This window comes from Hippocampus comes, unplaced genomic scaffold (assembly GCF_001891065.2).
Source record: "Hippocampus comes isolate QL1 unplaced genomic scaffold, H_comes_QL1_v1.1 scaffold406, whole genome shotgun sequence".
NCBI classification, from domain to species: domain Eukaryota; kingdom Metazoa; phylum Chordata; class Actinopteri; order Syngnathiformes; family Syngnathidae; genus Hippocampus; species Hippocampus comes.
In genome coordinates, this window is record NW_017805934.1 from 95,019 (window position 1) to 110,182 (window position 15,164).

At 45.0% G+C, this 15,164-nt stretch overlaps 1 protein-coding gene across 3 annotated transcripts in view; it reads right to left on the bottom strand.

The window, feature by feature from the left end:
• The window catches only part of dcc (DCC netrin 1 receptor), a 119,879-nt gene that overhangs the window by 82,545 nt on the left and 22,170 nt on the right, over positions 1-15,164 (bottom strand). For 2 of the 3 annotated variants that reach the window (XM_019890416.1, XM_019890417.1), the window contains exon 2: positions 36-386. In XM_019890416.1, the coding sequence (XP_019745975.1) occupies positions 36-386 (351 nt within the window). Of the gene's footprint in view, positions 1-35; positions 387-1,154; positions 1,158-6,575; positions 6,581-15,164 lie in introns of those variants that run through there. The other variant, XM_019890418.1, reaches the window with a different exon arrangement.

Genomic DNA, 15,164 nt, shown 5'->3' on the forward strand with positions numbered 1-15,164 from the left:
CCCCCCCCGAGTTACCCCAAAGTGTCGCATCTTACCAGCCACGGTGACTCTTGCAGTCCGACTAACGATACTTCCGAGCCCCTCGAGGGTGGAGAGGCACTGGTATTCCCCCTCATCGGGGCGGTGGTGCCGCGAGTGCACGATATTGTGAACGAGTAAGGATCCGTTGGCCAGCTCCTGCCGCCGTTCATCCACCAGGGCGCCGAGCAGCACGCCGTCTTTCCTCCACGTAACGGTCGGGGTTCCGGACGCCATGTCCGAGCGGGCCTGGCAGTCGAGCCGGAGCACGCCGCCTCGCACCGTCACCGTGTCTTGCGGCTCCTTCGTGAACGTGAAGTCTGCGAAACCTCGCGGGCTCATTGAGGAGGAAGAAGAGGCCTCGGGTGCTGCAGCCAAGGGAGAAGAACACACGTGTTGTAAGGCGTAATGAATTGGAAAACGCGCTAAAGCGCTCCAGACGCGCAGAAATCCGGCGTGCGTCACTAAAACAAGCATTGTTTATCGAAACGACAGATGTGTCCTCCTTAACGGCCTTCCCGTCGACGCGTTTTATCAAAATACACCGGGCGCTCATTCCGTAGCGCATTAATGTTTCGCTAAACTGCCCTGAAAAAAGGGTGTTGTTTACAGCCAGGAAGCCAATTTGTCTCCCAGAGGCCGCCTTATTTTCGATCACGCCACGATTGGAACAGTAGCGGAACATAAAGAGATTGTTAGACAACAAAGGTAGTAAAAGACAAAGGAAAAAACGATGGCTGCGGTGATGGTTTATAGATTTTGCAATAAAAGCTGCAGGTGAATTGGAAGTGCCGTTTCATCGCTTCTAAATAGGACTCTTCTCCAGTGCTTAAAAGGGCAAATGTGAGCCCAAATCGGTGCGCTTAGCTTTGAGTATTTACATGAGGGCGTGTCTCTGAACTAACTAACTTGGAAACTATTCCTAATGGAATGCAATTTCAATTCGATCACCACGGTGAACGGAATCCCACCGGAACAGATGAAACGTAACGGCGCAATTGAACCGGTTCAAATCTGTCTGCATGCCTTCAATTTTGACTCCCTCGTAACAGTGCTACAGTGTAACATTGCTAATTCACCAGAACACTTTCCGATTTGTGGATCGAAATTTGAAAACTCACCTACTCGCATATCACCGTCTCGCATATTTCCAATTTATATTCACATAGGAAAGAGGCCTAAGAATAATAATAATAATAATTGAAATTGGACTGGCATATGGACAAAAAAAAAAAACAAAAAACAATCGGAATCGAGCTGCAGTGTAAACGTAGCCTTATGTGGTGCAGGATGACAGCCCGCCACTATCAACCTGTTTGTTTTCATGTTGTTATATTTAATGCAATCTTGCAAAAGGCTCAGATGGCAGCGAGCGGCAGCGACTACACACCCTCTTCTTGCGTTTGATGTTGGCGCCATGAAAAACAGCCTTTCATCCTGATCAGAGAGGCAGTTTGCATGGTCAAAGATTGTCACTCGGCGCCTGCGGGGTTCCCGGGAAGTGTTCGCAGGTTCCGTATAAGAAGTTGCATCATGGAACGACCTCGTATTTAAAAAAGGATCAAACAACAGAAGGCAAAAGGAACAACGTTTCTCTGCATAATGTCCCTGGTTGCATTCCATATTCGTGTGTGACTTGTTGAAGGCTCAAACATCACCGCACCAAATGCCGAGTAAATAAATAGTAGCCACATCTGAATTTCATTTGTGACCAAAAGTGTTGCTCACCTAACCGACCCTAAGCTTGAAATAGGATCGTAATGAAGTGGTATTCATTCACCAATTCATTCGCTGTCATCGTAAAGTGACTCCAGGGGTCAATTAGACGCAGTCAACTCGAGAGTGACACTTTGTGGAGCGCCGACCTTATTATGACCTTATTCCGGATTGGTCCATTTTTTTTTTTTGTAGTTCGCTGTGTTTTATTTTGCATTTGTTGTATAGTAGAATAGCACTGTTTGAAATAAATGAAAAAAAATATGTGACTAAAGCGTTTAATTACTCTATCCTGTAATTAATTATCTTTGTTATCAGTACCAGTGCTTTAAATCTGGCAATTTAAAGGCAATGAAAAACGTGGTTGCCGGTGCGCGAACAGCATATACTTGGTCTGTAAAAAAGAGGTTGGCCACCACTGCAAAAAAAAAAAAGAAAAAAAAAGTTTGGTTGAGAAAATATCCCAAATTGAGATAACAAGTAGAAAGAACATTTCGTTTCAATTTCCCGAGTATTATAGTTAAGCCAACGCAATGAAGCCAACAGATTTATTTCAAGTCTTCTCCTTTTTCATCTTCATCGACTGCTGCATGTCACACGTCCCTCAATCCTCGTCTGCCGCGCCTTCCCTCCGACTTTCTTTTCTGCCCCTCATTTATGTCTCTCTCTATCTTTTGCTTCATGGTTTCCTTCTTATTGATTCTCTTTCAGCAGTCCCCCTACTCTCGCTCAATCAGTAAATCACTATCTCGACAGCTCTATCTCTACTCACTCCCATCGGTCTCTCTGTCTCTCTCAAACACACACACACAGACACACACGGAGACACAAACACACACTTCATCAGTGTGTCCTTGTCCTAGTTGTCCTGCAGTTTGATGTTATCACTCGCTGTCTGCTTGCCATCTCTCTTCTCATCTCACTGCCTGGAAATCTTTTGGTGTCCATATTTCATTTACACAGTGATCAGCGCCACTGCTTCTTAAAAATAAACATATAGATCTATTTAACTGGTCCATAATTGACTTCCCCAGTTGGTATGCGAGCGTGCGCGCATGCTAATATGGCTGCCATTGGCGACAAGGTTGGTTCTTCGGCAAGCGTCGAACTCAAGGCCCGTGTTTTATGTTGGCCCGGGAAAAGCTGAAGAATCTCATTTCTTGTATTTGCTGCTCAGTCCTTGATGCTCTGTTTACTTGCTAGCTCTCGCCACAGATTCCATCAACAAATCATGAGGAGCAAAGACCCGGGGTGGCGAAATGAGATCCTTTTCTCGCCGGCGAGATTCTCAGTGTCAGTTTTTCATATCGCACTTGTATTCAATATTAGTTGTTAATGAAAGAAAAATGATTTCTGATGTAGAACATGGCAAACAAATCATATAGCCAGTTACTAATATTAAATGCACAATTAGAAAAAAAAATAACTCAAATTAAATGAATACGTTTTGTTTTTGGTTTAGTTTTTATAGGCCTGACACGACAAAAAGGCGGGACTCTGAAACCCATTTCATCGCGGTGATTGCGAGATTGAAGGAAACAGCCACCCGGGAGTTTGCATGGAGGGAATCCGAGTGGATGACAGCGATGCGGGCGAGAGCCAAACCCGTTTGAAAACAAACAGCAACTCTCCCAGTGACTGACATCGCGGGTTAGAGCCTGAAAGAAGACTGGATTAAGACTCTGGGGACCATCCAAGTATTTGCGCGTGCGCGTGTGTGTGTGCTTAAACGCTGTGCCAACTGAAGCATGCCAGGGTAAAAAAAAATAATGAATTCAAGAAAAATAAATCAAAGGACGAAAATGGAAAGAATACTTGAGCTGAAGGAAGGAGGGAAAGGAAGCGGGAAATGCGAGTTTAATAGCGCTAAATGAAAAAAAGCCCATTTAGATCACATACAGTATTCGAGCATGTAGTGTATCCAGCATTGCGACTCCCAATTTTTCATTGGAATTACAGGAAGATGCATTTTGACAAGGCCGATATTGCAAGTGCAAAGAATCCACTGCGACATTTCCCATCATGGTCAAAATTCTGTGAATTGATCATTCATCAGAAATGTCTCAATCCTGTCAAACGTGTGACAAAATGAATGGATAAGAATGTTTTCGACTCCACTTGATGACTTGTGTATTCATTTTTCTCAAATGGAGGGAGCCAGTGCCAGCCACGCTTATTTTTTTTGAAGGCCTACAGAAAATCTGACTTCCGTCGCTGTCTTGCTGTTATCCCGTCGTCCTTCGCAAGCCCTCATTCATGAAAACCCAAATTACGACTCTGCCGTCAGACATGTTTCCCAACCAAGGTCCCATCTGCACTGAGCTCACACACCAGCTGGACAGCACTGATGCGTGTGTGTGTGTGTGTGTGTGTCTGTTAAGCATTGTAGCATTAAGCCTTCATTAACAAGTCTCACCTGTCACCCACCCTCTGTGTCTCATTGAACTATAATTCCCATAATCCCTTCTGTAATCTCACATCTGAGCTTCCCAAACCCTGCCACGCACACACGCACGCGCTCGCACAAACACGTACACATTTGATATTTACACAACTAGTCTTAATTCTCTCATTCATTTTTGTCGTTTCGAGTGTGTGTGTGTGTGTGTGTAGTAGACAGAGAAATTGTGAACGATTCATTGATTTTCATTTTGGACAGACAAACCGTCAGATACTTGATTCATCCATGAGGATTTTTTTTCCCCCCCTCATCAAATAGGTACTATTCTGCATTCAGGAGACATGCATTTTTTTTTCCACAAATGAAAAAAATTAACCATGTGTCATAGCATAATATTTGTGGCAGGCTTTGGTCAAAAGAGCAGAAACATCAAGAATTATTGTCTACTTGCCGCCCTCTTTAACTGGTCGCAAGACAAGAGAGAGTTTTTGGGGAGGGGGCAGTCCTGTCTCAGGCTCGCGCACCGACCCGTCGCCCTCCATGCAGGACGTGCCACACAGCAAGTACCGCTTTGCTGTTTTTGAGCCCCACGTTTGAATTAAGATTTAAAAAGGAAAGTAAGCCAAGGCCCATCAAGCCAATGAAAACATTTCGTTTCTTGATAGTTGTAATCCTGCGGTCCACCAAGGCGAGAGTGGCCGACCTAATTGAGGTAACGGTACAGACCGAGGCGGCTTTTGCGTGGCCGACCGCCAAGTACACGGAGCTGGCTGCGCAGTGCCGCAAGGCCACCATCTACCCATTAGAGGTGCTTAATGAGACGACGTGGGCTTGTCAACCGCGCGCCTTTTGAGGGGTGCACGAGAAACTGGAGGGAAGCTGTGAACGGCAATAAAGGAGTTGGCACAAGAGGCCTGTTTTGTTTTGTTGGGGGGGAGGGGGGGGGTTTCCCATATGTGAGTGTGGGTCGAGGCCTGCTCGATATCTAAAGTGCCTTTACCAAACTTCTGTTGTTCGAATTCACTCTGCAAATAGAATGGATTGAACTGGATGGACCGCAGCCATAAGATACCGTACTGCATTTGGACATGATCATGTCGTAACGTTCGTTACGTTCGTTTGTCGCTAACTAGAAGTAAAGTTGCCATAATAAGGCCCCTATCAATTCTTTCATTCTGCGTCCAAGACAGCGAGCGATTGAATCTGACCCGAATTGTTTACGCCTTCTGCGACTCGCTGCCATCTTGAAGAATTCCACCGCATCACCTCGTTCGTCGAGATGTCCGATTGATCGCATTCACTTCATCCGCGTCTCGTGCCGACCCCGAGTGGGAAAGGACGCCCGGTTGTGACCGCAGGAAAAGAAGGAGCCTTCACACAGTGAGGCTGAGCTCATAGCAGGATCATCTTAAGGAGCAAATCGGCATTTTAAAATGGAAACTGGCGTCAGAGCGATTGGGCTGGTCTTTGATCACGCGGTGACTTCCTTAAAATCCAGAGGAAAAAAGTATCCAGCAGCAACAACCAAAAAAAAAAAGCAAAAGGCCTTTCAAGGATGGAAATAGAAGGCTGAACAGAATAGAAATAGATGGGAGGAGACGATTTTTTTTTTAACCCACTAATTCGCCTCATTTTTTTTCATCTTCTCATTTCTGTTTGAATCATGTTTTTAAGCTCAAGGGAAAAAAGCTACTCTGTTAAAAAATGTGTTCATTATCTTAACTATTCCTAATAGCGTGATCTCCAGCTGCATCAGGAGTACTTTTCAGTGCCCGTTGCCATGGAGTTGATGCGGCAAGCATCGGCCCACTCCGGCGAAAACGTCAAATGGCTTCCACCGGTCTGAAAACAACTTCATCTGGAAAGCATTACCAGAGGTGGAAGGTGAAAATATGTGCAGCTCCGTGTGCCGCCACGGTCACCAGCTCCACATTGTTCGAAGCCACGAGCATGCGCGAAGAAAAGGCTTGTTCAACCTACAGCATCGACGGGAGAAGCAGAGAGCTTTCGATGACAAGTTATAAAGCCGCAGCCTCCAACGGATTTACAACGAGATTGCCGGAATCTGAACTGACGAGGGAGGAAAAGCTCCACAGTCTGCAGTTCCAACTAACTCTAAAAACCCTTCAGGTTCCAACAAATACGATGTCAGAACCTCGATGAAAATGTGAGCTGTTGGCCTTTCATTTTAGAGGCTTGCTCCTAAAAAATTAAAGTTCAAGGTGAGAACTGTCAAGAGAACGACAGACATTGACGTTCTGAGAATTGTGAGGGCGACCTGGACTCAATATCAGAACCTGGGGTTCAACATTTCTTCCTAACCTTGCAACGTGTGCGTCTTAATTTGCATGTGTTTAAGTGTTTGCCTGCGTATTGATTTCCTCTCGTCGATGATTTTGCATGCATTGACCTCTTTGCATATAATAAGCGCATGTAAAACGTGAAGAGTTGACCCGACTTATACGCGCATACAAACAAGTACACGAGCGCGGCGAAATGCAAATACGACTCGCCCGTCTGTCTCTCGTGCATAAATCATTTATGGAAATGAATCACTCTCGTGGGAAAATGACTCCGAGCTTGTAAGGACAGCGGTTGTCGTGGTGGCACATGTAACCCCAGATGCCACGCAAGCTGGGCAAGGCTCCGAATCCTGCCGTGCGTTTCCAAACGTCAACAAGATCTCACAAAGTACTTCACGTTCAGCGCCGGGCGCTCGTTTAATCAATTCCATTGATTTATTTTAACGAATTGCCTGCTGTGCAAATGACTTGTGATGTCATGATTCTCTCCAGCAGGGGTCCCCCGACCACCGGCCTCGGCCCATTTGGGCTCTGCGTGTTTTTCCATCTCTGCCTGTTGCAAAACACCCGATTCAAATGATCGGCGCATCAGCAAGCTCTGCAGAAGTCTGATATCGATCCCGTCCATTTTAAATCAGTTGTGCTGCAACAAGGAGAGATGGAAAACATGCAGGACGGCGGCCCTCCAGGACCGCAGTTTGACATCTACTCTTCCATAAAACCCCCCGGTGCATGTTTTGGTTACTTGGCCAAAAAAAAAAAAAAAAAGTCAGCTGAGACGTCCAGTATGTCAGGAACAAATTCATTGTTCCTTCTCTAGCTTTGAAGCTGTGTCTCTTTGGAATCGTCACACCTGACCCGATAGTGTGAGGCGGGAAGACACAGTTTGTGTGCGTGCCTGTGTGTGTCTATGGCAGGATGGGGGGTGCAAGTGCCGACGGATGAGCATTTTTATCGACTGACACCTTATCATATTTTCTGTCACATCTTGACAAGGACTGCCAGACAGTATTGAATGGTCAGTGAGCTGTGGGTGCGTGTGTGTGTGTGTGTGTGTGTGTGTGTGTGTGTGAGTGAGAGACACACACAAATATTTTACAGCAACAACACTGCCCGACCAATGGATACCGTACAAAATTCCAAAAATCTCTTTGTGGGATACTGGCACTTTCTACACTAAACTGTTCTTGTACTTCAGAATATCAAGAAGTCAACAAAATGTACACTCAGATCAGAAGTGTCCAACACATTGATCCTGGTCGACCGGAAGCCAAAAAAGAATTTACAAAATAAAATCAAATAAAACTAACTTAAAAATAACCGGGCAGGCTACGCATTAATTTTTGCCATTATAAAATAGACCGATAGATGAACGACTATGTCAGCAGTTAAGTTTTACAACCCCATCCTACCTTAAATTGATTCCTTCCTTTGTTCATTTTCACTATGTAATAATGAACTACTTTCCTGATTAAGAGAAGAAAAAAAAAAAAACGGTGTAGCAGGCACATTAATAGCCCTAAAAGGGCACAAAGGCCTGACTAACTAACGCGCGTACACACGGCTTTTATCTTCAGTGAGAAATGACTCCAGAAGTAGTCAAGGACAGGACATTATCAGCTCGCTTCGCAGCACGTCTGAGGCGTTTCAACCGCAGCAGCGATGCGACTTGAGGTGTTTTGAGAGAAGGGCAAACCCACCGTGAGGAAAGAGAGAACGACATTTTCTCAAACCATGTGGACGCTTGACCTCCGTTGAGCACGGCTACCGATAATTTCTTCATGTCAAGACTAGTCAACGTCTTAGCATCTCCTCAGCGACGGCGTATACTTCTTAAAAAGGTGAGCTTGCAAATGTTTCGGCGCGATTTGCTGATGTCGACGAGTCATCCGACACATTGCTTATTGGACTCGAAATGAGCGCTTTTGTCGTTTCTGACAGATGCCGAAGCCTCATCAACGCGCGGTCACGTCTGTTGCTTTGAGGACAATGCAACACATTCGCCACACGCATTATACGTCAATGGCTCAGAGTGTGTGTGTGTGTGTGTGTGTGTGTGTGTGTGTGTGTGTGTGTGTGTGTGTGAGGCGCATGTGCGTCTGACATCCGTGACCAATCAAGACAGAAGCCACAGGCTTTCCAACTGCCGTCTCCTGAGACCAAGCAGTGGACAGCCAATATGTCAAACACGCACACACACACACACACACACACACACACACACACACACACACACACACACACACACACACACACACACACACACACACACGTTGTAAGGCTGACAGATTGGTAGTTTATGGGTGTTAACAGACAGAAGGAACCTCTTTCTTCACTATCATCCGTCATTGCCTTCAAACCAACCTCCTCTGCACGCACACACACACACACACACACACACACACACACACAAAGGAGACCTACAGTGTGTGTATGTGTGTTCTTTATTAAGGCAGGAAACAAACAGGGAATAGTGTCATTCAGCAGTGGATCCTCACCAGACAAAACAGAGTCAGTGTGTGTAAAAAGAAGGAAATTAAAGGGGTGCAATTTAAGATCAGAGGTCAATAGCATGTTGACCTGGGTTGAACAGTGAGGCCCTCACCCTGAAAACAGCGTTTTTATTTGATGACAGTTAAGACTTTGTTGACACTTGCCTTCGCTTCCTGAATGGTTCATAACGACGTTGTGCCGAGGCCGTGCACGAGCCCCATTTCAAAAACGTGCATGTTGGGTCACTTAAGTCACGTGAAAATGTGCCCATAGGTGTGTCGCATCCCATGACCCCCCCCCCACCCCCACACTTCTCTCTGGTTTATGCGCAACTCTAATGAGGACAAAGCGTATAGAAAATGAATATTTAAACTTTCAGCAAGCCACTGTGCTCTCGCAACGATACACAGACTCAAACACTCTTACCGACACGAACAAAAACCCGCAAATAAAGAACAAACACCCACAACAAGTACCTAGAGGCTTTTGTGGTTCTTATGTGGTGTACATTTCACCACCGCTAAGTGCATTTGTATCTGTGTGTGTGTGTGTGTGTGTGTGTGTGTGTGTGTGTGTGTGTGTGTGTGTGCGTGTGTGTGTGTGTGTGTGTGTGTCGAGGGGGTTGGACGCTGTCAATCACAATCGCTGAAGCATGGCAATGGAGGAGGGGTGCAGCCGTTGGGAATGATGAGATCGCCTCCCTCTCCCTTTCCTCTCCTCATTCTGCTCTGACTCGTTCCATCTTTCCTCTGCCGTGCAGATTGCTAACGGTTCTTAACCTCAGTTAGATTGTGCAGGAGGATACAAAAAAATAAATGAAGGGAGCACTGAAACAACACATCCCAGATCTCAATGAATGACGGATTCCGATGGAAAATCTTTGGTCATTGCATTGTGGAATGCGTTGAGAAGAGAGCATCACGATTGATGGAAACCAAACTGGAAAATCAGATCACAGACTGAGCAACGGTCAAAATGAGCCACGGTAGCGTGTTTGTGGTCCACGCGTGCCTCTCAACAGCACCACGGCATTTTCCTGATTGAGCCGAGAGATGTTCTCTTGAAGGATCTCCTCCCAGACCTGACCCGGATCAGAACATCAGTTAACAGTCTGGGCAAGTCCACATCATCAATGCTTTCATCATTCACAAACCGCCTCCACACTCCAGTCCCACGAGGCCGAGCTTTATCATGCATCAGAAGGAACCCGGGACCCACTGCATCACAATGGTCCTTCAATGGGTCTCAGGATCTCATCCGGTCCCTAATGGCACCCACGGAGCCTCTGAGCAGCACATAGAGGCTGTCCAGCACTCCGAGTTCTCCACAGGCTATCAATGACCCACCGCAGAACATTTTCTGCGGCGTCGCCAGACTCAATCGCATCTTTCACATCCGCTCAGTGTAAATCTGTTCGCATCCATGAAGGGCACACGGCGCCAATGGCGACTCGGCTAGCGTTGGTGGTCTCCGGCAAATGGACATCGGGCCGCGCGGCATTGGGCTTTCAGTGGCCTGTTGGAGGTCATTATGTAGGGCTCAGACAATACACCTCCTGTTTCTCCGTGCACATCGGAGGAGGGAGCTATCTTGCTGGCTCCTGCTGCCGCTGTTGTTGCTGTTGTTGTTATTATTGTTGTCCTCTCCCTTGGCTCCCCTCCATGTCTTCTGTGGCCCAGTTCCACATCAAGAAGGCCTTGCTTCGTTTTTGCATTGGACTCTTAAAATACTAAAAATGAGTTTGAAAGCTGGGCAGAAAGGGGGCATGTATGAGAATACCTAAAGGACTAACTCCACTTTTTTTTTTAAATGAGAATTAACTATAATGACAGTGAAATCATTGATGTCCTACGTGAGCTTTCCGGGTTCATTCTGAGTCAACTTGTCAAACTGCACTTCACCTTGAGCAGGAAAATGAATATTGCCACACGCGCGTGCAACTATGCACATTCATACACTCACACACCCACACAGACACCCACACAGACACCCACACAGACACCCACACAGACACACACACACACACACACACACACACACACACACCCCGCAGCATTTATTCAAGGGTCAACACCATCAGTGGTCATGGTTCTGCAGAGGGATTATAGCGTAGCCAGAGAAAAAGCTTAAAGCAATGCGAGAGCTTTGCACACACACACACACACACACACACACACACACACACACACACACACACACACACACACACACACAAAATATGCAGTGGCATACACAATGGTATAATCTGGAAATGAATCTCTTGGGTTTGATCTATGCAAGAAAAGGCTTCAAGCTCTCTTTTTACCGACCGCTCAGCTGTATTTGGGTGTTTTTTTTGGTGGTGCAAGGCAACAATTAGACATCTGCAACAAGTCCCGGGGATGCTCACGCCCTCAAGGGGCCACTGTGTTGATGATGATGATGATGGTGACTCAGTGTAGAAGCTGATGATAACAGTGTACATGATAAATATGAATTAGATGACCGAAGGAACTACAAGAGAAAAGTTATTTTTTTTAAATAAATACATAAATAAGTCATGAAAATTTATCATTTTATATATATATATATATATATATATATACACACACACACAGTAGGTGTGTGTGTATACATACGTGTACGCACACGCGCACGTAACCAGTCTTTGGGGACTCTAGCCCATTCAGGAAAGTCGATTCAAGAAGACATCCATTCACATTCTCCTGTACTGCATTGTTTTTCCCCTAAGTCATTTAAATCAAATGTATTGACTCAATTCTTCGGGACGACACTGATGATGACTGTCAAATTGTCGCAATTCGACATTTAAATCCTGCGTCGTCCACATCCGGTGTGACAGTGGCTGACTGGATTTGTTCCGTGTCTTAATGTGAGCCAGACAGCGAAATGAGCGGTATGCGTGTGTGTGTGTGTGTGTGTGTGTGTGTGTGTGTGTGTGTGTGTGTGTGTGAGAACGAGAATGTGTATTTGCATTGTATTTAGGTCAGAAGCTGACAGAAAATCTGTGTTTTCTGCTCCTGCAAAGCAAAGGCGCACTTGTTCGTCAGCCCACCAAGACATGAGCTCATTAAGCCAATTAGTGATAGTAAAACAGAGGTGACCTGCATGGCGTCAGGGCCCAGGGGCCGAACAGATGGGACGGTTACACCGCCAACCTGTCAGCGCTGAACTCACAGTCAATGAGTCAGCAGTTCTCACACACAGAAGCAAAACTGTCACCCATTATGAGGTATTGATACTTGTGAATCGTGCCATCTGACCGGCATACAGTATGTATTGTAATAACAATGCATATTTTGTCAACTGGTATAAATAGAAGACACACGTTTAACTCTGGATAAAAATCTGATGATGTGATGTCACCCCCACCCAGTGAAGCCCACCACATACTTTAGTTGTTCAAAGTATTTTTTTTATACTTTAATACAGGGGTGCTACACTTTTTCAGCGTGGGAGTTACTTATAAAACGACCAAGTCAAAATGATCTACTCGCGACACGAACGCAAAACATCTCATTATTTTCCAACGTGTTGAAGATTCTTTGTACGTACAATGACGTGACTCACCCGGAACGACGCTTCAGTGGCAGCTTTCGTTTTTGAAGTTGCAGCTTTCGTTTTTGCATTGTCACGCCGCGATAATGACTGCTCTCCAGACAACTGGGATTTTAGTTCCTCCGCCTTTCGCGTTCTCTTTCTCAGCGACATTTTCAGGAGGGAAGTCGGTGTCGTATTTTTCATGAATAGTTCGAAAATGACGCTCCACGTTTCCCTTCTTTGGTATTGCGGTGGTAGACCGTCAGATGAGGCAAACGCACTTCGAAAATGACTTCGAGGAAAAAAAAAAGTCCACCTCCCATTCCGTATAAAAGCAATATGTTTTTGTCTTCTTACTTTGGCTCCCTCACTCATTTTGGTGACCATAAGCTTTTGCAAGTGCTTAAAATTGGAGGTAATCGGCTAACTAGCTCGTCAGCTTTCCTGCGCTTAGCGTCGTTGTTACGCAAGTACGGTGACCTAAATGGTCAAAATTCAGTTGTCGCTTGACTGGTTGACCTGTCGATCAATCAAGTGACAGGATGGATAATAGGCTGACGTCTATTTTTTTTTCATTGTCACGCCGCGATCGACGTAAAGAGCACCTCTGCTTTAATGAGAATCTTGGCAACTTTTTTAACACTCAAACAGCCATTTCGACCCAGTTTCTTAAAACAGTAGCAAAAGTATTTACTGACCGATAGGAAAGTCAGTAAAGTGTCACTGCCGCTTTCACACGGTGTAGAACAGATGCATCAGTCAAAACACCTGCAGTGCACCTGCAGCATATCAGTCTGTTTGTTTCCATGAAAATGCCAACCGAAATGGTGACTCGGTTGTCAAAATGTCTCACCAACATGATTATTGTTCAGATTGTTTGACTGTGACTTTTCAGCTCCCTGTGTGCTCGTGTCGGAATTACATGCCAAACAACGTCACTGTCACTTCATTGACCGGATCTAATACATACACTTGCTCTTGGCCCCCCTGCAGCTTCAATTTCCTGAAACAAATGTGTTTAGCCGTCAAGAGCTTTCTTTGAGTCAACAATGCCTGTTATTTTCTTCCTTGATTCTTGTGTAGGTTTGGGTAACCACAAGATTATCAACAGTTTGACCAACCTTTTGTTTTGTGGCGAGTCGCTGATCGTGTAGTGGTTCATTCGCCTGGCATCTATGCAGCCAGTCCATGTTCAGTTACAAATAACTGGAGGGCGTTCATGTGAGTGTGACTGGTTGGCTTTCCCTGTATTTGACCTTTGGTTTACTAGCAACCTGTCCAGGATGTAAACTGCCATTCTTTGTACTCAACTGGGATAGATTATGTTCAGCTCCCTGCGACCCTCAACATGATAAATGGTACATTCAAATTTAAAAGAAATAAAAGGTTGCCGCCTACTGCTCGAAGACAGCTGGGATAGGCTCCAAAATTTAAAAGAAATAAAAGGTTGCTGGGATAGGCTCCAGCACACCTGTGACCCTCTTGAGGAGAAGTGGATTAGAAAATGGATGGATGGATGCTAGAAAACATGAATACATCAATAAAATGGTTTAAAAGCTTGAGCCACGGTCACCGGCAAAATAATGTAAACCTCGCATGAGAACAGTGTGACACAGTCATGTTCGAACAGAAAAACAGAAGCCTACTCGAGATATTTTTTCAAATTAATGTTTTAAATGTTGTGTGCATCTTTCGGGTTTGGAGAGTGACTCAACACATGAAATGGCGTTGTGTAACTACATTCCATTTCACGTACAGAAAACAACATATCATTAAACTAGGGTTCACCGAGTAAAAATGGGAGTCAGGAAACTCACAGCACCGCTAATTGCTAGCATGGCCTCAACTCGAGCAATTTACGTCTTCCAGGTATGAAATTGCTGTCATTATCAAAGCACTTAACTTTTTATCTCAAGACACACTTACAGACCACTTATACTCGCTAAAATTAGCCGTAGCAAACTTGCTAATACTCCAACGGTACCGTACTGTGACGTCTGTTGCTGTTGGCCCATCATGAGCGTTCGTGTGTGAAGATAACGATGTCTGGGCTTGGGAAGGACGTGTTTTGTTAAAAAAGTAGCTCTGGCCTGCTTGTAATTAAAGTATGCACCTTTTGCTGTGGTCTAGCCTACTACATTAATATTAGTATAGTGTTCATATATACATCCATTGGACTAACCTCAAGAAATGTATCTTAATGCGTCATATTGGATATGTGTTTTCATGAAACATTTATAAGACCAGACAAAAATGTATATAAATACATATTTAATCGATGTTTTGTTTATTTTGTCATCACTAGCATATTTGGCGTAGGAATACCCGGAAGTAATTGAACGTAAACGAGTTTGATTACTTTTATGTTACGTTGCTACGCTTATGTTACTGGCAAAAGCACAAACGTTTGCACTTGTGTTTTATTTTGTTCTGTGTTCTCTTGCCACAAACACACAATGAGTCTGATAACAACCTTGGTAGCCACCATTAATTTCACACAGACTGGTTCACAGGAAGAGACGAGAGCCTCGCAGAGACAGAACGGGGGGAAAAAAAAAGACGTCCAAAAAGGAAAATTACGAGAGTCTCTTCATTCCAGTTTAGTCTTGACCCACCCACCCTCATTTCGATCTCTCTCTCTCTCTCTCTCTCTCTCTCTCTCTCTGGCGCTATATTCAGAGATATATCGCTGC